Here is a 24333-nt window from a genome sequence, read left to right as displayed (position 1 = left end):
AGGTCAGAGTCAGGTTGTGAAGGTGGGGACGGGACCTCTGGAGACACCAGAGGCTCCTTGTCCCAGGACTTGTGTTTCTTCTTCTTTTCTGTTTGAGACTGATGAGGGCTGTGCTGCAAAAACGAGCCAGCTGCAGCAAGATCTGGAACAGAAAAAGAGTAGGCGACGTGAGGGCCCACAGACCGTGGTTCTCGTGGTCGCCGTGTGGCAGCAGACCTTTGGCCTGGAAGGTGCCGGGAAGGGGGGTCCCGGGAGGGGTGCCCTTGACCGGCAGACACCGAAGAAGTGGGACACTTCTCTGGCTGGGGAGGGGGAGTGGCGCCCGGGGGGGAGGGTGTGGGAAACGCAGGGGAGGGGGGAGGTGAGGGGTGCAGGACTGGGGTAAGCAAGGGAGAGGAAGGGATGAATATGTAACTAAAGCATAGCTTGACATCACTGACACAGGACGAAGACGCGCGTACTTCTTACAAGCCTTAGTGTAGGATAGACAATCAAGGGACTTATACTCCTGTATCTTCTTTTCCTTCTTATAAACCGGGCAATCAGGTGAATGTGAAGAATGATTACCATGACAATTAACACAAACAGGAGGCGGAACACAGGAACTCCCCTCATGGAGGGGACGTCCAGAGTCATCACAGAGGGGCGTCTGAACAACGGGAAGACGTGTCCAAAACGCAGGCACTTAAAACACCTCAGTTGGTGGGATGTACGGCTTCATATCACATCGATAAACTATTATCTTGACCTTCTCAGGGAGGGTATCCCCTTCAAAGGCCAGGATAAAGGCACCAGTATTAATGCGATTGTCCTTTGGGCCCTTCTGAACATGCTGAACAAAGTGAACACCCTGCCCTCCTAGATTGTGGTCATCAGTTTGAATGAAGATTGGTGGGGGGGGGGGGGGGGGGGGGGGACGGGCACAGGAATTGCGCCAAGATGGTCACTGGTACAAAGGGCCAAAGACTGGGCAGCTGAAGCAGTTTTGATCAACAACGAACCCAACCGCATCTTTCTCAGAGTGTCCACTTCACTAAACTTGTCCTAAATATGTTCCACAAAAGAACAAAGGTTTGGTATTGGTGAAAGTATCCCCATCAATCCTGGTGCAAACCAGATAATGGGGTAAAGGTTTCGCCCCTAACCGATGAGCCTGACCCTCCTCCAAGGGGGTAGCCATGGAAGGGTAGGCCAAAGGGACAGAAGATGCAGCACGAAAAGAATCCTTTTCATTCAAAGAGACAGCTGTAAAAGAACGGCCAGAGTTCTGGACCCATATGTGTTTCATTTGCATAACGTCCGCCCTGATACCAGCCACTCCAATCAGGGGCTATCCCCACAGGCACCACCCAGCCACAGCAAGGGCACGGTGGCCATTTCCAGGAGTTCCGATGCTCCAGGATGACAAGCAACCACTCCTAGGCTTACATGAGGTGGTCACAGCTCAGGTATCAGAAGTGTGGTCCCTGGGTGTTCAGGCAGCTCAACCAAAAGGGTATATAGCGACCTCACCACACAGGCTGGCTATCGTGCTGGCTATGGGCCCTAGCATCAGACAATGACGTAAAGGAAAAGATGAAAGGAAAGAGGAGGGCACACGCCGGACACACTAGGTACACCGCTCTTCTCCAAATGGCTCACACTACGGAATAGAAATTTAGTAATGGATGTCAAACCCCAGAGGGAGACCACAGAATGTCAAAAGGATGAGGTAATTAAGCAACAAAACCAAAGTGCAAAGCCAACATAACCAGGAGGACAGCGGGGTCAACATAAACAAGGACACCAAGGGAGGGAAGGAGCAAGGGCAGGAAAGGAGGGGAAGGGAAAGGAAATGTAGCCCGTGAAAGAAGGAAGGCTACAATAGCTCGGAGCCACACACACACACACACACACACACACACACACACACACACACACGAAAGAACCGTGAAACCCCCTGGGGAGGGGGGTTCAACACACACACACACACACACACACACACACACACACACACACACACACACACACACACGAAAGAACCGTGAAACCCCCTGGGGAGGGGGGTTCAACGGAGGGACTCCAACCTCTACCAGGATGCTAGTCACCGGGCCTGTCCTAAAAGCTCCCAGCACTAGGCGGACGCCACAGTGGTGCACTGGGTCAAGTGAATGAAACGCTGAGGGTGCCACCAAACCATAAATCAGATTCCCATAGTCAAGGTGGGATCAAACAAGGGCTCTGCAGAGCTGCAGCAGCATAGAGAGATCTGCACCCCAGTTGATGTTGCTCCAGCAGTGGAGGGCATTGAGGTGCTGCCAGCCCTTCCGCTTAAGCTGACGAAGGTGAGGAAGCCAAGTCAATCGGGTGTCAAAAACCAGTCTTAAAAATCGATATGTCTCCACTACAGTGAGTGGATCGTCATGAAGGAAAAGTTCTGGTTCCAAATGAACAATATGATGTCAACAGAAGTGCATGACACACAAATTTGCGGCTGGGAAACAAAGCTGTGGGCTACAGCCCATGACGGCCTTGTGGATGGCTCCCTTTAGGCACCACTCAGCAACACCAGTACTGGAGGAGTACTACGAAATGCAAAGTCATCTGCAAACAGAGAAGGTGAGATGGACAGCCCTACAGCTGCTGCTAGACCATTAATGGCCACTAAAAATAGACATATTCAATACAGAGCCCTGCAGGACCCCATTCTCCTGGATAAGAGGGTACTATGGGAGGCACCAACTTGGGACACAGAAAGTACTGAATAACAGGAAATTTAGACAAAAATCGGGAGGGGGCCCAGACCCCCCCCCCCTCTCCCCCTCACATAACGGGGCAAGGATATGATGTCACCAGGTCATGTGTAAGCTTTTTGTAGATAAAAAAAAGACGGCAACTAGGTGTTTGCATCTGGAAAAGGGTGTACAGATGGCAGACTCGAGGGACACAAGATTATCAGTGGTAGAGCGCCCCTGGCGGAAACCTCCCTCGCATGAAGCCAGTAGGCCACGTGACTCCAGAACCCAACACAACCACTGGCTCACCATATGTTCTAGCAGCTTACAAAGAACATTGGTGAGGCTGATGGGCCAATAGCTATCCATATCAAGTGGGGTTTTATCAGGTTTGAGCACTGGAATGATGGCGCTCTCCCACCAATGCAATGGAAAGACTCCGTCCCACCAGATCCGGTTGAAGATGACGAGGAGATGTCACTTGTAGTCGAACAAGAGATGTTTAATCATCTGACTGTGGATCCAATCTGGTCCAGGAGCTGTGTCGGGGCAAAGTGCAAGGGCGCTGGCTAGCTCCCACTCTGTAAATGGCACATTATAGGGTTCACTGTGGCCGTTTGAGGGTGTGAAAGGCTGGAGGATAATTCGCTGACGCAGAGGACTGAGTGTAGTGCTCGGCAGTCGTGTTTGCGTCGATAGATACCACGCCATCGATGTCAGCGCCAGGGACACCTGCTGGGGTCTGGTACCCAAAAACACGCCTGACCTTCGTCCAGTCGTGACATAGGGCACCAATGGTCGAGATGTACCTCTCCCAACACTCCTGTTTCTGTCTTTTTATAAGCTGGCAAACGCAGGAACGGAGCCATTTAAAATCTATTAGGTGCTCCAGGGGAGAATGTCAAAGGAGGATTGGTCAGTAATCGGAAATATAATAGGAACAATCATTTGAAGCAAAAAAAGTCTAGTCAACATGGGCTCTAAAATGCACAAGTTAAGTGCTATGAGCACTATCTCATCGTCGCTACTGCGAACCGCCTCTTCTACTGAAGTAGTTCTCATAGCTCCTGTGTTATGCATTTTAGGGTCCATTTTTACCAGACTTTTTTGCTTCCGATGATCATTTCTGTTCTACACCTGAATACTGACCATTCATCCAGGGACACCCTTTAGACAACAGCATCATTCAAGAACAGCCTCACAGAGGTTCTGACATTATCCACAACATCATTTATATACATGACTAACAGTAAGTGTCTAACAACATCCCCTTGGGGTACACCAGAAGCTATTTTCACATATGATTTTTCCCTGGACTTTGATTAAATTACAAAGAAAAACTAATATTCCACGTGCTATTATTTTGCTACCTAGGTGATAGTGTGGAATTGCATTTAATGCAATAGTCATCAAACTCTTTTGCTCAAGAGCAAACACCGACATTGTGGAGTGGCACCTAAGGTGGTAACATAATTGAATTACATTTTCTTATTTTCAGAGTATTGAAAGGTGATCTGTTTTAATCGTTAAAAACCATTAAAAAAGATAGCATCAAAAATTTATTTAAGACTATCGGTTTCAACAGTCACAACTGTTATCTTCAAGTCTTTAACATCTTTTTATTGTAAAAGATGTTCATTTACATTGGACCTCACACACAAGATGTCAAGTGGATAAAACATTATAAATGTCCATCGTTGTCAAAATATTTGAAATAAAGCACCTTGTCCAAAAGGCCATGTCCATATATATATTGCTCACAGATCCTTGTTCTGAATAAGCATCTGTAAGCAGTCCATGCACACACTGCCAGACAGAGCTCTCATCTTCTTCCTCCTCCTCCAGAAATTTAACATTGTAGAACGGGAAATAAATTTTCTATGACGCTTCAAAGTGTGTGTGCAATTTTTTGACGCACCCTGTATTTATAAATAATAACTTGGGCTTCAGAGATTTTGAATGGTAGCTTCTCTTAATCTGTTAGCAGTTCCTTCGACTGCTTACACTTCAGTTCTCGCATCATGGTTGCTCAAAACCGCATGATAGTGCACTGGTAAAGTTATGGTTTCAGGTTTTGTCAATTACTTTTTAATGGTATCAAATGCCCTATCAGGAACCTTGTACCTGTGACTCCAGATTGATAAGTAGTGAGCTACTTTGCCGAATACTGATTTTAAATGTGTACCACAAGCAGAAGGTATTCACATTTAGCAAAACTCGTTTCTGTAGATGTTGAGAGAGGGGGGGGGGGGGGGGGGGAGGGGAACGCACCTGTATGAAATATTAAATGGGCAAAGAGATAGTTTTCATAAAACCTGTATCCTGAAACAAATTCATCTCATTTAGAAGTACACAAATACATATACAATTCATTTTTGCAAATTTTGTACTAGTTGAGAAATATGAAAGAGTGTCTTCAAACAGTAACAGACCAGGGGTCGACCAAAAGTTGCAATTCCACCCACCTGCTTTGATCTGTGACATAACTGTTGCGTGATGTCATGGTACATAAACTCACAGTTTTTGAGTTGGATTATGTTTGTAGATGGTATATTTATAGTATTTGATGGCACATGCTTGTTTTGAATGTTTATGCTTCAAAGCTGCTTATTAGATACATAAGTGAGTTGAGTGCGTTAAATTGCTACTGGATGACGATGATTGATGATTTGTGGGGTGCTCAACTGTGCAGTCATCAGGGCCCATATGCTTTCCCAACCTGAACACAGTGCAATCTCACCACTTTTCATGAAAGATTCAATGATGAGGACAACACAAACACCTAGTCCCTGGGCAGAAAAAAAAATCACCAACCCGGCTGGGAATCGAACCTGGGACCCTGTGATCCAAAGGCAACAACGCTAGCCACCAGACGAGCTGCAGACAATTGCTATTGGAGAAGTTTATGCCAGTTTGCTTATGATTACTTTGATTTTGCTTGGCTGGTGGATTCAAGTTTGTGTTTGTAATTATTAGTGCCGAGTTTTTCTTGTGATTGGAGATATATTTATGTATGTATTTATTTTTGTCAGTCATGGATATGACAAATTCTTAAGTAGGTCACTGCTTGTTGTAATGGGAGAAGACATATTATTTATGGTCAAGTTCCTACAGTTATTTAGACTAGTTGTGGACAATATTTGTTTGTGTGTATGGGTCATTCTGTAAGGTCTTACTGGGGTGATGTGACCATTTCAGAATTTAGTCACATTCAATACATGTACACCTACATGTCTCAATAATAAACCCACCAAATAGAACAGTCCTAACTACCAATTTTTGAGAAATACAGGTTTGATGGCTTAAGGATGTGCACCTGATCTTTAGTCAGGCACCAATCCCACATTTTCAGAAACCTACTACTTGGTAATAAGTTAACCTACAGATCTCAATTTAAGCAACAAGCACTTCGGCCATTAAGTAGGTATAATGCATCACTAAGATTTTCTTATGAAAAATGTTTCAACAAACACTTTCTCCATCTTGTGCTTTAAAATTTGTGACTCTAAAAAATAATTTTGAACAGTGAAACAGTACAGACCTCAGTTTGTGCAATGTAACTCTTTAGTCCTACTATTAAGCATAAAAAATATTGAAATGCATTTTGCATTGAGGTTAGTAGTTCTTACTTTCACTTGAAGCTGACTCCATCAGAAGAATGTCAAAATTGACTTTGGGTCAATCCAAATGAAGTGGTCCAATAAAAATTAAGTTGGTTGCTTGACCATTTTTAAATATTTTAATTTCTTATATGTGATTACCCTTTTTTTACCTTTTACCTTTACTGAATGGCGGCCATTTTCGTTTGTAAGTGCGCGACGATGTTTCAGTTTAGAGACGTTAGCAAAAAATATGAATATCTCTGCACTGGGTTAAGTGTCCTCTACAACATTGTCTATTACACAAAATACTCTAAATTCAAAAATAACCAGTCAACATGACCTCCAAAGTTTGGTAGACAAAATTTTCAAAAAGCCACATTTTTAGGCCCAAAAATAACAAACAATGAGTGATTTATGAGAGTATTTTTTTTCCTATGGTTAGATATCATACACTACTAGCTCCATATAGAGCAAGAAAACTTACAAATGTTTCCTTAATTTTTTATGAATTTTTTAAATTTGAAAATTTTCATGTTTTGTAAAGTTTGGGGTTAGTTACCTCAGGTGGGACTGAATATAAAATTGTGCTTTTTTTTTTTTACAGTTTGCACACCCATACGATAGCAACAAACCATCAGAATTTCAACTTGACATCTGCCTGAGCAAAAGATACGAATTTTTGAAAATGAGGAGATAATGCATATTACTCTACAACTGATATGGCTGTTACTTATTCATGTGTGATATTGGCAGGATATAATCAATTATTATTGAAATAAGGTACTGAATTATATACAAAAAGTGGAACCATCACTGAAATTAACATTTATATTATTTTGACATACTTAAAATAAATATTTTCGATTAATGTTCGAGATGCGACCATTCCTAAACCTGGTGGTAAATGTTAAGAACACTTATTGCTTCAGACAGCTTCTGTGATATAGAATAAGACCTCCCAGTTGCTGTGGAAGTTCAAACACTGAAAGTTTCCTTAAAGCATTTTTCATTGGTATCCAAAATATGTCTCAAGCAGATTTCCTGAAAGATGTTCTTGGGCTAGCAGGATGGTAAAAATGCACAAAAATATCATTGTTTTCCAAACTCATTTTTTCAACCTCTGCAAGTCACCACTGTATCATACACACATGCCACTATGTCATTCAATGTTAAAGACAGATGTAATTTTACTGACGCAATGATCCTCAAATTTGTTTCTGGTGTTATATAACATTGAACTAAGTTTTCTGCAATGCCAAGGAATTTGTGGAAATGCCTTGTTCCTTTTATTGCTATACATTTTTCAAATCTTGTTTGAAGTGTTATTTTCATATGCAGAACCATTTCTTTCTTGATCAGATCCATCACGTGCATTTTTACCATCGCAAGATGCAAAAAAGTGCCATTCAGCCTCCAACCCAAAGTCTACTTTGTGGTTGCACAGATTTGAAAAATTCTTTTTGTTCTTATACTAACCACCACTTCCATCCGAAAAGTACATCAGCTTCTCAACCTTGGGAAAATTTTCTTTTATGTAATTTATTACTTACTTTTGAAACACATGTGCAGCCAAAGTGTTGGGCTCGAAGTAGTGGCTTATAATGCAAATTGAGGATCTGGAAACATCATCTTTCTCATTTTTAAAGTAGAGAATAAATGGATGCACTGTTGCCTGGTCATTTGCCCAGTAGCACCCTTGTATTGCATCCTGAATCACAAATGTAAAATATTCTGCAAAATCAGATAGTGACTTGAGTTTTTGTAAGTCATCAAAGATTCCAAGTACTCTTCCTGAGATTTAACCACTTATCATTTCTGCCCTGTCAGTTGTAACCCACTGTCTGAAGGTAATACTGTCCGGCATTTCCACATCATATCGTGAAACAACTCAAAAACGGTTTCCTTACCAGGGCATTTATTACACAAACTCATCATGCAGTCATAACTGTTAGTGTCACAGACCATTAAATCTAGTATCTCTTAGTTAAGATCACTGAGTTTTGCAATTGCAATCATCAGTTTGACATTTTGATGATATAAACAAATATGGAAAGTGTCCCTGAGGATCAAGCAAAATACGCCACTTAGGGCGGAGGTTACACTATTATGACCTTCCAATTTTGCATTTGGGATGAGAATTTTTGAAAGCTACATTAAGTTCATTTAAATTTGACAGCACTAGTCGTTTCTGCTTTGTTACTTTAACTCCATTTATAACACCTCTTTTGCTGTATTTGCAACCTGGGCACATTCTGCTGTGTTCATCTTCAAAAACTGCTGGATCTTTTTAATTGTTTCTTCAATTGTACCTACTCCTTTCTTCTTTCCTACAACTGGAAGAATGCCTTGCTCTTTCACTAATTTTCGGGTTAGTTTAACCAAATGGTGAGAAACATTGAATTCATGAACTATTTTTTCTCTTGTCCATGTGTCAGGGAGCAAACTTAAAATTTTAATTTTTCCTCTTTAAATGTCACTGAACATTTTTAATTTCTATATCAAGCTCAAATATTCAGTGTCAGATGATGCTGGTGGTAGGTTTTCTTCTTCTTTAGAAATAATGTTGGTATCTGTATTGTTAAAGCGTAATTCCACGTCTTTTCTAATTTTATCTGAAATTTGTTTTACATTATTTTCAATAGCAGTAACAATTTGGGCACAAGGAATCAAATTTCGTTTCACTTGGGAAGCTGTTTCCCTCTCACATAACAAGGACAAATGTTCAAGTTTTATTTCCCTCAAACCTTTAGTAACAGGCTTATTATGAACTTTAAGTAGATCACAGCACTTTCTTCCTAAAATATGGTTTTACTTCAGAATATATTTCTTCTCATGATACTCGCACACTGATGTTACAGAAGAACTTACTCGAAATTTAAACAAAGCTTGTCTAACTTCAAAGTCATTGACATTTTTCAAGTTTTTTGAAACTTAACAGTAAACTGTTTTATGACACACTTCACTTGCTATCTGTCCAACAGAGCACTGTTCATCCATGTTATTGCATTCCAGTTAATCTCATAAAGTCAATTACAAATTACACACAGAACAATGCACATAACACATTCTACACTCTTGAAGTATGTACATCTACTCTAACAGAAGTTTCAGAACAGACTGCCAACAATGCGACACCCAGCAATATAGTACTTTATTGACAATACACCTAAACGTAAATGGACATTTTTATTGCCATAGAACAAAAGTGAAAGCTATTGTTTAATATTGCATTATTAAAAATAAATGAACTAAATGAATATTGGTTAATAGTGTTAACTAAATATATATCACAAATTTTATTACAATGAAACAAACCATGTAAATAGGCAATAGCCGTAAGATCAGTTTTAGAGTAATGAGTGTACGATATCTAACTATAGGAAAACAAAAAATACTCTCTCATAAATCACTGCTTGTTTGTTATTTTTGGGCCTAAAATGTGGATTTTTGAAAATTTGGATACCAAACTCTGGAGGTCATTTTGACTGGTTATTTTTGAATTTAGGGTATTTTGTGTAATAGGCAATGTTGTAGACGACACTTGTCTAAAAACAATCGTGTCAACTGCAATGTTGTAACTTAACCCAGTGCAGAGATATTCATATTTTTGCTAACGTGTCTAAACTGAAACATCGTCGCGCACTTACAAACAAAAATGGCTACCATTCAGTAAAGGTGAAAGGTAAATTTTTTAAAAAACTGTTTTGAACTGTGAAGCAACAATCACTGGACCACTTCATATTGATTGAGCCCTTTGAAGTTCTATGGAAAGGGGTGAGGGTGTTATGTAGACAATTTGATCTTTTTGATCCTTTGTAAAATGCTTTCATACCAGGCAGTAATCTTCGATGCGAAGAAGAATATCCTAACCCACTTTATTCACTGCCAAAGAATACAATAAAAATGTCACTTGTACATAACATTCACGCTCATCACTTCAGAGAATTGTAAAATAAAAGTTGCGGACGTTTTCAAAAATTGTTCCTAAAATATACAGGGTTGACCTGCAATCAGGAGTAAACATGTGAAAGCTGAAAAAGGCAGCGGTCATTTTTTTAAGTGCATGTTTTTTATTTCAGTGTTCCACATATTTGCAATGAAAAGAATTAAAAGAGACAGCTTGGATGCATACACGTGGTGATACATCATTACTGTTTTCTATTGCTGTAAATTGAAAGGAAAGCATCAGCAAAATAAAATAAAAAATGCAAACGGTATTGAGTGACAACACTAATATTATATAAGATACAAAAAACAAAAAAACAATGTTTTCATAAATTGTATTTTTACAAGTATTACACCTTTCTATGACTAAGCCCTGAACCAAAAATTACGTTAAGTTCATTCTTTCCACAGTATTTTTGCCCGCATTATGTAACCGTGCACTGTGACTTTGTAGCGATGGGACATCCGCCTCGTACATAACACTGGAGAACGGAACCCAAACAGCTGTTTTCCTACTGGGCGATGATTCTGCAGGAGACATGTAGTTAATCTCAACATCTTTAAATTCATATGATACCAGGAAAGGTTTCCTTTGTACCAGTTTTATCGAATTTCAAAACCACAAACTGCCAACTTGCAGCTGTTCCCACAAAACATTTGCTAGATGTGCCACAATAACAGTGTTCGAATTTGCATCTGCTGAAAGCCTCTTCATTAGAATAGCATTAGTAGAAAGAACTAGAGACTGCATGGTTTGATCATGCTCCTGGAACTGTCCTTACACTGTAATGCAGCGATGTAAAAAAAATTAAAAGAAAAACACAAACCTGACTTACCATCATGAAGATTTTGGGATTGAAGTACAACAGCCCTTTTCTTATTTGTATCATCTGACCAGCCCTTGTGACAGTACTGGAGGAACTGTAAAATACCTAGCCAGAAGAGCCACCTTAGAAGCTAAGACGGTGGTTTGAAAAGTTCTCAGAATCACCACGAGAGGTCAGCGACAAGTTGTTCACATGATATTCATTGGACTGTTGCCTGTAAACATGAGCCACATCAGTCCTTTTGGAAGAGAGCTGTGGCAGTGACATGGCTCAGTTGTTCCCACTTAATGACTTGCGAAGATGGGAAAAAAAGATCTAGAATTGAGCAGCGATTAACTACTTCGTAAAGGAAGTTATGAAGGCAAAGGACATTCATGCCAATTTCCAGAATACACTGGGTGACTCTCCTCCTTCATATTCAACTGTAGCCAAGTGGATAAATTAATTTCAATTTGGTCGGGAGTGCTTAGATGATGATCCGCACTGTGCTCGGCCAAGATGTGTCACCACTCCAGAAATCATTACAAAACTGCACAAAATGGTCATGGAGGATCGCCGATTGGAAGTGCGTGTGAAATTGCTCACACTTGCCAGATGTCATCTGAAAGGGTGTATCACATTTTAACTGAAGAATTAGGAATGAAAAAATTATCTGCAAGGTGGGTGCGGTAACTCTTGATGCATGCCCGCACGCATGTGCTATCACCATGACAAAATTACAGGAACTAAGGTATGAATTATTGTGATACCCACCTTAATCACCTGATACGGCTCTGTAAGACTGCCATCTCTTACCAAAACTGAAAATTTTTCTTGGCGGACAAAGATTCACTTCAAATAGCCGAAGTTGGCAAATATTTTGCACGCCTGGAGGAAACTCATTTTCGAGATGGGATCAAGGTGCTGGAACATCGTTGGATCAAGTGCATTAACCTACAAGGAGACTACATTGAAAAATAAAAAAGTTTCAGTGACGTAAGCACTTTTTTTCTATTACGTTCCGACAACTTTTCAAACTACCCTCGTACGTAACCATATAATTATATCGCAACTTCTGAATACCTGTACACATGGACAATCCACAAAATACCAACATTAATATGTTCTTTGTAGCAGATCAAATCGTGTGGAAATTTCTTGGAATACACGTACAGTACACTAAGGAAAGTTCCACGAACTCAACTGCACCGTGCATTTCTTGTAACTGCCACTAACACCACTTTCATGAAGAGACTCAACAGATACAAACGAGACCACCACAATCAGAATTCAGTGGGAAAAATGCTTTTTTGGAACAGCTGCAAGTGGGGATGTATGTTGTTTCCAAACCCGACAAAAACTGGTACACAGGACACATTTCCCAGTATCACTTGAATTTAAAGATGTTGAAATTAAAGTCACAGTGCATGGTTGCACAAACTAGAAAAAAGTGCTATAGAAAAATTTTGTCTCGCCTTTAAGTAAACTTACTTCAAATTTGGCTGAAGAGTTAAAGTTGAACACACAGATGGAATAGCTTTAAAAATACAACTTTATATTTGAACATTTCTTGAAACTTCTTTGAACAAGATTTTTGTCTGGTGCATATAAAAGTATAAAGGGAAAAGTTACTAATGTCATAATATTTTTTGCGTCTTCTATTTTATCTCACTGATGTCTTTAATTAGCAGAAATAGAAAGATATCACCACCTTTGAGCACCCAAGGTGTGTCTTAATTCTTTACACGGCACAGACATTTAACACTGAAATACAATCCTTTCATTAAAAAAAAATGACTGATACCTGTTTCAGATCTCATCTGTTTATACAATACTGCAGTGCCTGTGCTGTTCAGAAGTATGACAAAATTCCTAAGTCAAAGCCACTGTGACTACTACAGCCATTATGAAATAAATGAAATGTCTTCACCGTTGTGAATATGGACAACCATCATGTCAGCTCTAAAGGAATGAAGACAATGTGAATTTGTGCCACAGCAATATTCAAACCCAGATTTATCTGTTGACACCTGGCAAGAAACTTTCAAGAAAAATGTCTCCCTTTATGAAAATATACATTATCTATGTAGGACTGCAGGTTGTAGAAACATGTTTGAAGACATTTGGGAATTTGGGCCTGGCCATCAAGTGTGGAGGAACAGCCAAATGGTAACGCAGACACTCTTGATGAGCAGGAAATCAGGGTTCCAGTCCCAGTCTGTCATAAATTTTCATTGTCGTCATTCCATTACACAGCAGATGGCTGACCATATTCGGATCATACTTTTCATATATCTCATCTGTTTAGTTCTAAGCTACAGGTCGGCCCCATATATTTTAGGAACAATTTTTGAAGAAGTATGTGTGACTTATTTGTCAATTCCCTGCAATGTTTAATGTGAACGGCATATGTAAGTAGCTTTTCATTTTATTCTTCGCCAATGAATAAAGTGAGTCAGGATATTCTTCCTTGTACCTAATGTTACTACCTGGTACAAAAGCATTTCAGCAAAAGAGCAAACATTTCCAATTGTATAAGTAACACCCCCTCACCAAATGACTGAGTTTGGAAAATTTAACTTTCTGTCCGATGGAGGCAGCTTTAAGCGCTAGTCACAACTACACTGTATTTATTTCAAAGCAAAAGGCTTTTCATTATTTTTTCATATTCAAAACTAGGACTAAAGAGCTACAGAGCTAAACTGAGGTATGTACTATTTAACTGTATAAAGTTATGTTTTTTAAAGTGTTACAAATTTTAAAGCACAACATGTAGAAAGTCTGTGTTCCAACCCTCAGGTCAACAGAAGCGTCCGATTCCACCCCCCATGCTTTGACCCACGACATAAGGGGGATGATGTGTGCGACGTCATTACGGCACGGAGTTTATGAGTTGGTTGTGTCTGATGATGTCATCTGATGGTGTGTTGTATTGGGTTCATTTGAGGTTTGGTGTTGGATGTGTCAAGTCATTGGCAATGTTTGTAGCTCAGGGCGTAAGGTTTGGCAGTTCTTTCAGTGAGTTACCAATTAATTTTCATTGTTTGTGTGTGACTTTTTTTAGGTGTTTTTGTTTGCTGTTTGTGGTGCGGTAAGACTTAACTTACTGTGTGGCTTCTGTTGTTACGTATGGATATGATAATGAAATGTAACAGTGCTACATTACAGTCAGAGATGGTAGAGAATATGTTGCTTGTCATTAAATTCCTTCAGTTATCAGGTCTGATCGCTGAAACTGTGAAGTGTAGTGTAGTGTAGTGTATGGAGGGAGGGAGGGAGGGAGGAGGGGGGGTGGTGGTTTTTTTTTGTGTGTGTGTGTGTGTGTGTGTGTGTGTGTGTGTGTGTGTGTGAGAGAGAGTGAGAGTGAGAGAGAGTGAGAGTGAGAGAGAGACTTTTTTTACGGGGAGGGGTGGAGGTGGCCAACATAGTTTGCAGTGCTGGAATTTGTTTATGGTAAGTAGTCTTTTTTTGGGTCTGTTCTTCTCGAGTTGTGATGTCTTGTGTTTTTATGGTATACTGATTGTCTTTTAATTCACGTAGGGATGTTTGATTTTTGAGTTTTTGAGGTGGTGGTGTTTTGATTTTATTTTTCGTAGTTGGAGGTTTTTGTTTTTTTGTATCAATAGTTATGCTGTCCTATATAGGTCAAAGGAAATGCCAAATTCCAATTTTCGTAGTTTTAGTTGAAGGTATTGGTGTTGTCAGGTGTGGTTGACCTATGTAGGTCGCATGAAATGTCCAATTCAAATTTTTGTAGTGGTAGGTGTTGGTATTTTGATATTGTCAGCTATCTTTGACATATATAGGTTAAGAGAAATGTTCGATTCCAATTTTCATAGTTTTGTTGTAGGCGTTGGAGTTTTGGTACTATCAGCTGTGGTTGACCTATACAGGTTAAGAGAAATGTCTCATTCCAATATTCATAGTTTTAGTTTTTGTGGTATCAACAAATGCGGTTGAGCTATAAGGGGCAAGGGAAGTGTCCAACTCGTGTAGATTTTGTTCGTCTAGAGGAATGTTGTAATTTTGTTATTTTTATTTTCTCATATTTTATGTGTTTTGGACTTCTTTTTTTTGTTTACCGTTATATTTAGTGTGTTCACACCCTAGAACCCCCAATTTTCCACGATTGTCCTGTTAGTTTGATTGTATTATTGGAGAGAGATGTTATTGTCTTTCTTATATGTATTTCCATGTTTGTTGCTGTGTGCATGTAGTGATGTCATAGACGCCATATTGGACATTTCCGCCATACTGATGACGGATGGGTGGAATCTGACACTTCTGTAATCCCCAGCCCTCTTCATAAGAAGCCTGAATGACATTCCTACTTTACAAACGTAATATCACCTCAATGGACACTGTACTTCCTGTGTAAAAAAACTGAGGCCTGTAAGAAACTGGTGCCTGACTAATGATCCCGGATACACAGCCTTCGAGCCTTCAAGCCTGAATTTCTCAAAAAATGGCTAGAGTTAGAACAGTGCTATTTGACAATTTCACTAGTAAGGAGGGAAACCACATTAGAAGGCTGTCTGACATTGATTTTTTAGGTGGGTGGAATTAATTAGAATTTAATCAAATTTTGACATTTCATTCATATTTGAATTTTTTGAAAAATATCTGCCAAAAATAACAAAGTTATGCTGTGACGTCCACTGAAGGTTGCGAGTATAGTTCTCCAATTGCATGCAGAGTAGCCATTCCAATTTTCATCTGAAATCAAAAAGCTTTTGAGTTTACATTAATACCATTTTCTAAAAATATGAACCTAAATGTAGGTGAAAATAGTAAAAATTAAAAATTTTGCAGGTGTTGGAACAATTTACTTTGATTTTCACAATTTTTTCTCTAATTATGCCCAGAAAAATCCTCTTAAATCATGATATCATCTCACAATGTCAGTTCATATAATTTGTAATTTTATAAAGAATCATACTATCAATTTTCATTATGATCAGTTCTATACTTTTCAAGTTAGACTGCACACAAATGTGAAAAAAGGCATTTCAAGATAAATGCGTTTGAAAAATAAATTCTCTGAAACTAGAGATGCAAGGAAGTTAACAATAATACAAAATGCTTACCGATTAATCTGATTCCAGAACCATACAGTAAGCCCTCTTCCTCACAGATTTCATTTTGCACTTACAGCAGTGCTTTCTGACACTTACAGCAGTGCTTTCTGAGCTTTCCAACCTTTGTGTGATTCCAACGAACTACGCGATTCTGCCAGCTCTCACGTTCGTTATCCATTTGTTCGGCATTACTGGTATTTTGTGTGTCTACTACAATTCCTGCCTTGTTCATGACCATCAGAAGGGATGAATGTCCTCCATTGAATAAGCCCGCTGCTAAGTATGATGCCAATTCAACGATTTTTAGTCCGGAGCGCAAGTGTTTAGGAGCTAATCGTCAAATAATGGAATTAAAACTTTCCTTCACATTTTGTGTGTGGCCACTTAAACACCTCACCAGTAATTCATCCCTTGATAACGTCAGGGTTAATGGAGTAGGGTGCAGTTCATGTCCCACTCCAAGGGCTGTTCATTTCTGCCACTCGCACCAGCTGTCTTCTCCCTCTGGGCAATACTCGTGTCGAGGATTTTCATTCGTGGAAATCATATGATAGTGTGTTGCCATAATTGCTTTTCTCATGTCTTACACACTGTCTATATGTCTTCGAATCACTAATCCATAATAAGCACTGAGCTTTTTCACTAATGACTGAGTTTTCCCTTTCCACCAAGCTTTTTAGTTTTCCGAATGTTTCAGAGTCAGGCCCCATTATCTTCTTGACGTAGCCTATACATCGTTTCTATACTCATAATATAAACGAATATGAATTTCGCTTTGAAATTTTGACAGCACACTCTTGGATAGTTAAGCTAACGATTTATGTTTAAAAACCTGATTTTTTGAACCTCCTAATGTGGTTTTCTCCCTTAAGACAGGTCCATATCCATGTTCCATATAAAACTAAATTCTGGAAGGGTCACCTTAGGATCCACCAATATATCTGATTCTACACAGAATGGCCTGTATCTAAATTGGCGATGTTGCAAGTTTTCACGAATCTGCTTCCTTCTCTTGTTAATGTTTGGTAACTGTGTTCGAGCCTGGTTGGTGGCTTTTGGTTTACCGTCACTGGTTATATCAATGAGTTCTGGTTTGTTGTTCGGTAGACTTCATTTTAGGCAGATAGGGTAAGTGAACATTTGGATAATGAGTGACAGTTTGACTGTTGGTTTTTGGTATTTCAGACTTCGTTTTAAGGTCAATCAAAATGTCACTGGTGTTTAGTGTTGAGAATCTAGTGCACTATTTTTGGGCTAATATTTGTCTTAGAATGGTATCATTCTTATTGTCATATAGCTTCTCCCCACACAACAAACATAATAAACAGTAATACAGATGGTGAAGTAGTATAAATATTTCTAATTTGCTGAAACGAGGCATGCAGTAAGCTTGTGTAGGGCTGTGGTTAATTATTCAAAAAGTCCATATTTGTACAACAAACATTTCTTTTACACTAGACTGAGCCCAGAATGCTCTCTCATATGAGGCAACAGAATGAAAATGTCCTAAGCATGCCACTCTTACGCCTTCTAAAGTGCATGCTCTCGGTGCAAAGCCGGCTGAGTTAAGTCTGTATGCAAGGAATCCTACGTGGTGTTTACAATTCACAGCTTCATCTACATATGTTTCTCACACTTTTGCAAACTCCACTATGAGTCTGCAATTCAGTTCTAGATTCACCTAGAATCATTTTACCAAACTGTATGTAATTTGTTTTCTTTGAATTCAGTGTAAGTTAATCTGGACTGGACCAAGCCTCAACGTTTTATAAGGATTTTATCAATAGCAGGAAGTAATGAGTTTTTAATGAATGATGTCATGGACACCATATTTTATGCATTCGAAATAGGGGAGTCCACTAGCTGGACAACATAGGCCAATGCAGACAGGTGTAACTGCAACCTTCGGTTTTGCCCCATCAGCGATATTTGTAAGATTATAAGAGTATCTCAGTCCATCTATGGGTCATTTTTACATACAATGAACATTCTGAACAACAGATTTGTCGGGTCGACCGAAGCGTCCGATCCCACCCGTCGGCTTTGACTGGTGACGTAAGGCTGTTGTCATGTGTGACGACGGAGCAGAATTTAGTTTGTGAGAGTGGCTTGTTTGGTGGTCGGTGGTGCTCTCTGGTGGTTTGTTAGTTGATGCTTTTGGTTTAGTTTGCGTGTGTGGCGTGTTTATAGGTGGCGTATTGTTGCGGTGGGTTGTTCTCTCTGGTGGTGTGTTTATGGGTAGCGTGTTACGTGGTGTATGGGGTTCATTTGCGTGATAGCATTGCACGTGTGTGGTATCGGGACTGTGCTTTCAGCGGAATATTTTTCAGTGCGTTAACGATTTTAGTTTTTTTTTATTTCGACGTTATTTTAGTATTTTTCTGTTCATCGTGTGTGAATTTTGGTAAATTTTTTTGTCTTTGGTGGGTATGGATATGACCGACAAGGTCAACAGTTTTAGGTTGTCGGTGATGATGGGGGACAGTGCGTTGTCTCTAATAAAATTTTTGGATGAAGTCGTGAAGTGTTCAGTATGTCGTGAAGAAATGAGGCTTACTAAAATTCCAGCGTCTCGGACCAGGGAAGGCTGTATGTGGAGATGTCGTAAGGATAACAGGTCAAGGGAAGTGTTCGATTCCAATGTGTGTTTGTGGCAGTGGGTGTTCTGGTATTGGGAGCTGCTGTTGAGCTATATAGATCATGGGAAGTGTTCGATTCCAATTTGTGGGATCGGGAGCTGCTGTTGAGCTATATAGGTCAAGGCAAGTGTTATTTGTGGAATCAGGAGCAGATGTTGAGCTATTTAGGTCAAAGGAAGTGTTCGATTCCAATTTGTGGGATCGAGAGCTGCTGTTGAGCTATAAAGGTCAAGGGAAGTGTCCGATTCCAGAGGATATTGTGTTTAGTGGAATTTGGGGAGTTTTGTGTTGTCGGTTTTTTCCGTCGTTTTGTGTGGTTTGTTATGGTGATGTGTGTCTAAATGTATTTATATTTATTTTGCCTCACCCTAAAACCCCAAATTTCCCACACTTGTCACGTTAGTATCATTAGGGTTTTTGTGGAACGTGTGTGTGTTAGTTTTTCAATGTATTTTCGTGTTTGAGGTGATGTTTACGCAGTGATGTCACAGGCGCCATATTGGAGTCTTAGCGTATGGTCGTTTCCGCCATATTTGTGACGACGTCATGGGTCAAAGCAGACTGGTGGAATCGGACGCTTCTGTATTTCCGATTTGTCAACTGAAAACTGCCAGATGAAACAGCTGGTCCAAGTTGACTAGCCATCTTGCACTTCAGACGTTCCCAAAACTCTGTAAAATATGGAAAATTTGAGATTGGTCTACTTTTCTCCACCATTTAGGACTCTGGTAACTAACATCAGTTGACGAGTTGCTTCTTATTGTGACAGTTATCAATGATTGTACCAGCATCTAAATCAGTCTAACTCCTTCACGGTTGGTATTTTTACACTGCATAATTTATAGGGATGAAGTGGGATATAACTGTAGTATTTTTTGGGTATGGGGCTGCACATAGCTATTACCAATGATAATGCAAAATGTTTGCAAGTTAAATGACATTTTTGAATAACTGAATTAAAAAAAGACAAATATAAAGCTCATAGGTTATATGAAATGATGATTCTGAAACTAATGAAACTACACAAAAATTGTTCTCAGGTGTGATAAAAATTTGAACTAATTCCCTCTAATTAACACCGACTGTGAATGCGTCACCTAAACAGTTTTCTCACGTTCCGGTGCGAATTTTAGCCTTCACTGCAAAGGGCTGTTCTCTGCCACAGAATTTACAGTACAAAATATAAGCTGCCATTAATGTTACTTCCTACATATATAAAATTTCATAAAATTCGTTTCTCCATTACCAGAGAAAGAGATTGTGTGTCACATTACGCTCTGGAAGTATTTTTATCATTATCATAACATATCTTTTATTATGGTTTCTCTCTGTCTTATTATAGCAGGGAAGAAACAAGATAGTGAAGTTATGGGCAAAGATGTGGTAGAAACAGATTTGCAAAAATCTCTACGACAATACACTGGGGAGAGGCAATATGTCAGGAAATATAACACCTTGTAAGGGCATAAGTGTCAACAGTAGGCCAACATGTTGAATCAAAGTCTTAAATTATGAATCTCATGAAAAACCTGTGACCAACAAAAGAAATGCAGGTGAGAAAACACATTTAGGTAACGAAAAAGCATCTGGCGCTTTGCAGACGGCAGATTTGAAAAACAATGCAACCCTCAGATAACCAATTGTCTTCGAACAGAACTGGTATTTTCCTCACTGGCATACAAACTGTCTAATTACTAACATTTTTCACTAGCGCAATAAAACCACATTTAATAAGTATCGAGTGGTTATCACTGCAAAGGCTGTAGGCTATATTTGTCCAAAATAACCTTCAGACTTATGTCTCCTCAACAACTGTAGTTGATCACACAAGCAAATTCAACTTACAGTGCATGTACAATCGCAAGCATGATAATACATAAATTACGTCCATACACCTACACCAGCAAATTGTGACAGAAACGAATTCAACAATTACACCTTTGTTGCATTGTAAACGCTACAAACTTTGGTAAACATCGTATCAGCTGCCAGAAAAGAATCGTAACGTCATTCCCTACAAATCTGAAATCTGCTCCACAAATTTTGCTCATACTGCTAGGGAATACATTCACAATCTTTTAAGCAAAATTATTTCGACCACCTACAACATTACACGAACACGTACACACTATTAGTACACTACTTTCATAATTATTCATTACTTACCAAAAAATATATACAGCCTATTGACCCCAGACTTTTGTTCGGCCCACTTAAAAAACGATGTCCACGGTTGTTTATCATCGTTTAACATTTTCTCTACCTGCTCTTTACAGTGCAAGATTCTGGATCCCATATTTTTAGCCAAATAAAGGGCAATAAATAAACCTCAACAGTCTGCACCTGCAACACGTCGAAAATAACACCCAAACAATGGTTGCTCGGCTTCTCCTGTGTCTGTGCTGTACACTTCGAGGTTTAAGAAGTGTCAAGCAACACCGAAAATCACAACAAAGTCATAAGCCCACCCACCTGCAACTTCAGTCTGACAGAGCACTATCTTCCTTATTTCAAACTGCTGAAATTTTCCTACTTGTCAAAGACTAGAAATTTTACGCAACAAAGATATTCCATTTCAAAACGTTACATCTTTATCCAGTTCTCGCATTTTCAATTACCACAATTCTAAATCTTTAACATGAAATCTGTAAACAGCCAAGGAAACATTTGCCAGCGATATTAGTACAAAATTATGCAGAACAGAAATGAAACAAATGAAACTGTAAATGTTGAGATAATACGAATATGACCGCTTACGCCATTCCAAGGATTGGGCGAACAGGAGGAAAACCTAATACGTTGCGGAATCTGACGGCTAATTGCTATCGAATGTTTTTCTCATTTGAACATCACTACTAGTCTATCGTCTCTGAGTGAATAAAATTTTATTTATGGTTCAATTTATTGCCCTGCTAACATAGCGTAGGAATATCTCTGGAGTGATCATAGGGTACTTTACTTGGTGCCAACATCAATTGGGAATTGCCACTTGACTTTGGTATAACTCAGTTGTTTACAGGCTGCGCTAAGAATGAAACCTGGATATTGCATTTGGGTTCGCTGTTTCAACACAATTATTGATTAGTGATAACAGTGGTCACTAATTGTTGCTCCTAAGGATGCAAACTGAAGTACTCCGGAAGAGGAAAAAGAGAATGTCTTACGGGCAAACCTTACGATCCAATGTGGCAACGCCTCTTAGAGAACTAAACTCTGCAGCTCAGATTTGACGCCACGAGATTGGGGCTACTTATTCTCTAACGGAATCGTGCACAACACCGCTTTGGTGAACGGTACATACCAGGCGCTACATTACCTATGGTGATCTATCTGATACGAAGAAATCACAGAGGATTATATTTTTGCCTTTAACAAATTATTAACCATTCTTTAGTACAGTCTTTCGACTGTAAAAGAGTAAGCATCAAAATTTATATCATGTACTTGTAAATAATCTTGGGCAAATTAGAAGACTATAGCAACAAGAGAGTTAATCGTGTAATGAAACATGTTGTAGGCAAATGGCGATACTTAAAATCAGTGTTTTAACAACAATAACCAGAATATTAAAAGCAGTATCACTGATGTTAACACAACAATTTTGAAATTAATATGAAATGTAATAATGCTGTTGTATGCGGAAACTGAAGCAGATACCAATAACCCACAGTCGTCAAAACTATGAGAACAACCAAATGATCCACACCTGTGCGTTCCACCAACAGCTCGCTAATAACACAGCTAACAGCGGAAGAACTCTTTCAGTAATACTCTTTTGGAAACAATAAGAAGAAGCAAATTTCATAAGATATGTTGCCATTCCAAATGTAACTCCACTATAGAGTCTCTTAATATCTGATACATGGACAAAAGGAATAATAATCTGTGTAGGTCCAAATCTCCATTTTTACGTAGTTAGGCTCATCACACATAAAGCTCCTACACATTCACTGGAATGTTCATTTATAGTACAGCATGTAGAGGGATTTTAGTTTTCATTATCAGAAATAATATTTAATTGAAGTTATATCCACTTAAAATTCCAAAATATACTGAAGAGAAAAACAGCTATGATATTGAGACAAATATGCAAAAGGACAGAAAAATACTTGAGAACCCTACACTATGACATGTTGAGAAAGTTATATACAGGACATACTGTCAGACCAATAGCTACCACATACTACCTGACCAACCATTTGGTAACAGATATCATTTAACACTACGTAATGACATTGTAGCAGACATGTTATTCTGGCTATGTCACATGAAAATCAGTCTTCCCATACTCATCAAAACTACTAACACTTGCCATTAAAAGAAAATATTCTATTTAAGACTGCACAGTTATTGAGAAACAGCATGAGAATACATCACCAACTGACAAGGTTACATTACCAATACATAATGTCAAGATTGAAGATGATATAAAAACAATTTTTTTGAATTCTACATGAGAACCATAAAGAAGAAGGAGACCCTATTGCACGCTCCTCAATGTTAAGAAGGGTGTGGGACTCAAAATGAAGCACGAGTTAGCTAGTTATTACTTAGTTAGTTAGTTTCATGTACCATGGATCATTTTGCACGATAAATCGTAGTGATGTGTAACGAGTTATTTGACATTCAAACCGCAAATTAATCTGTAAATATGGCTACATGATGAATGTCAATACATCGGCCACTTCTAAAAGCTAATAATCAAAAGAACTATGCATACACATTAAATTGTCACCACATTGCAGACAGAAGCTAGAGAATTTAAAATGAAATCACGTGCAAGATGCACATCAATATATCTACATCTATACCCTACAAACCACCTACCCTACAAACCACTGTGACATCCGTGGCAGAGAGTACATCCAATTGTACAAGTTATTACAGTTTCTTCCTGTTCCTTGGAGTGCGAGAAGAAAGATTGTTTGAATGCCTCTGTGTATGCAGGAAATTTTCTAATCTTACCATCACGATCCCTATGTGAGTGATACATAGGGTGTTGTAGCGTGTTTCTCGAGCCATCGTTTAAATTCGGTTCTTGAAACTCTGTTAATAGACTTTCTTGGGATAGATTACATCTATCCTCGAGAGTCTGCCAGTTCAGTTCCTTTAGCGTATCTGTGACACCTTCCCATCGAAGAAACAAACCTGTGACCATTCGTACTTCCCTTCCTTGTATACTTTCAGCATCCCCTGTTAGTCCTGTCTGCGTCAGACCCCACAAACCTGAGCAATATTCTAGAATGCGTCGTAAGAGATTTTTGTAAGCGATCTCGTTTGTAGACTGACTGCATTTCCCCAATATTCTACTAATAAATCGAAGTCTACCATCTACATTACCCATGACTGAACCTATGTTTTCATCCCATTTCATGTCCCAGGTATTTGTATGAGTTGGCCGATTCCGAATGTGGCTCATTGATATTATTGTCACAGGATACTATGCGTTTTTTTCTTTTTGTGAAATCCACAGATTTACATTTCTCACATTTAGAGCAAATTCCCTATCTTTGCACCACTTCATCTTATCAAGATCTGATGAAATATTT

At 39.2% G+C, this 24333-nt stretch overlaps 1 protein-coding gene across 1 annotated transcript in view; it reads right to left on the bottom strand.

Annotated features, from left to right (window-relative positions):
• The window catches only part of LOC124612644 (receptor expression-enhancing protein 6-like), a 52747-nt gene extending 31331 nt beyond the window's left edge, over positions 1-21416 (bottom strand). The window contains exons 1-2 of the mRNA XM_047140945.1: positions 21257-21416; positions 20951-21127 (exon numbers count right to left, since the gene is read on the bottom strand). Coding sequence (XP_046996901.1) covers positions 20951-21080 — 130 coding nt within the window. The 5' untranslated portion in view covers positions 21081-21127; positions 21257-21416. The remainder of the gene's footprint in view (positions 1-20950; positions 21128-21256) is intronic.
• Positions 21417-24333: the final 2917 nt, after the last annotated feature.

Source organism: Schistocerca americana, chromosome 4 (genome assembly GCF_021461395.2).
Source record: "Schistocerca americana isolate TAMUIC-IGC-003095 chromosome 4, iqSchAmer2.1, whole genome shotgun sequence".
In the NCBI taxonomy this organism is placed as follows: Eukaryota; Metazoa; Arthropoda; class Insecta; order Orthoptera; family Acrididae; genus Schistocerca; species Schistocerca americana.
This window is presented reverse-complemented; position numbering and strand designations above follow the sequence as displayed.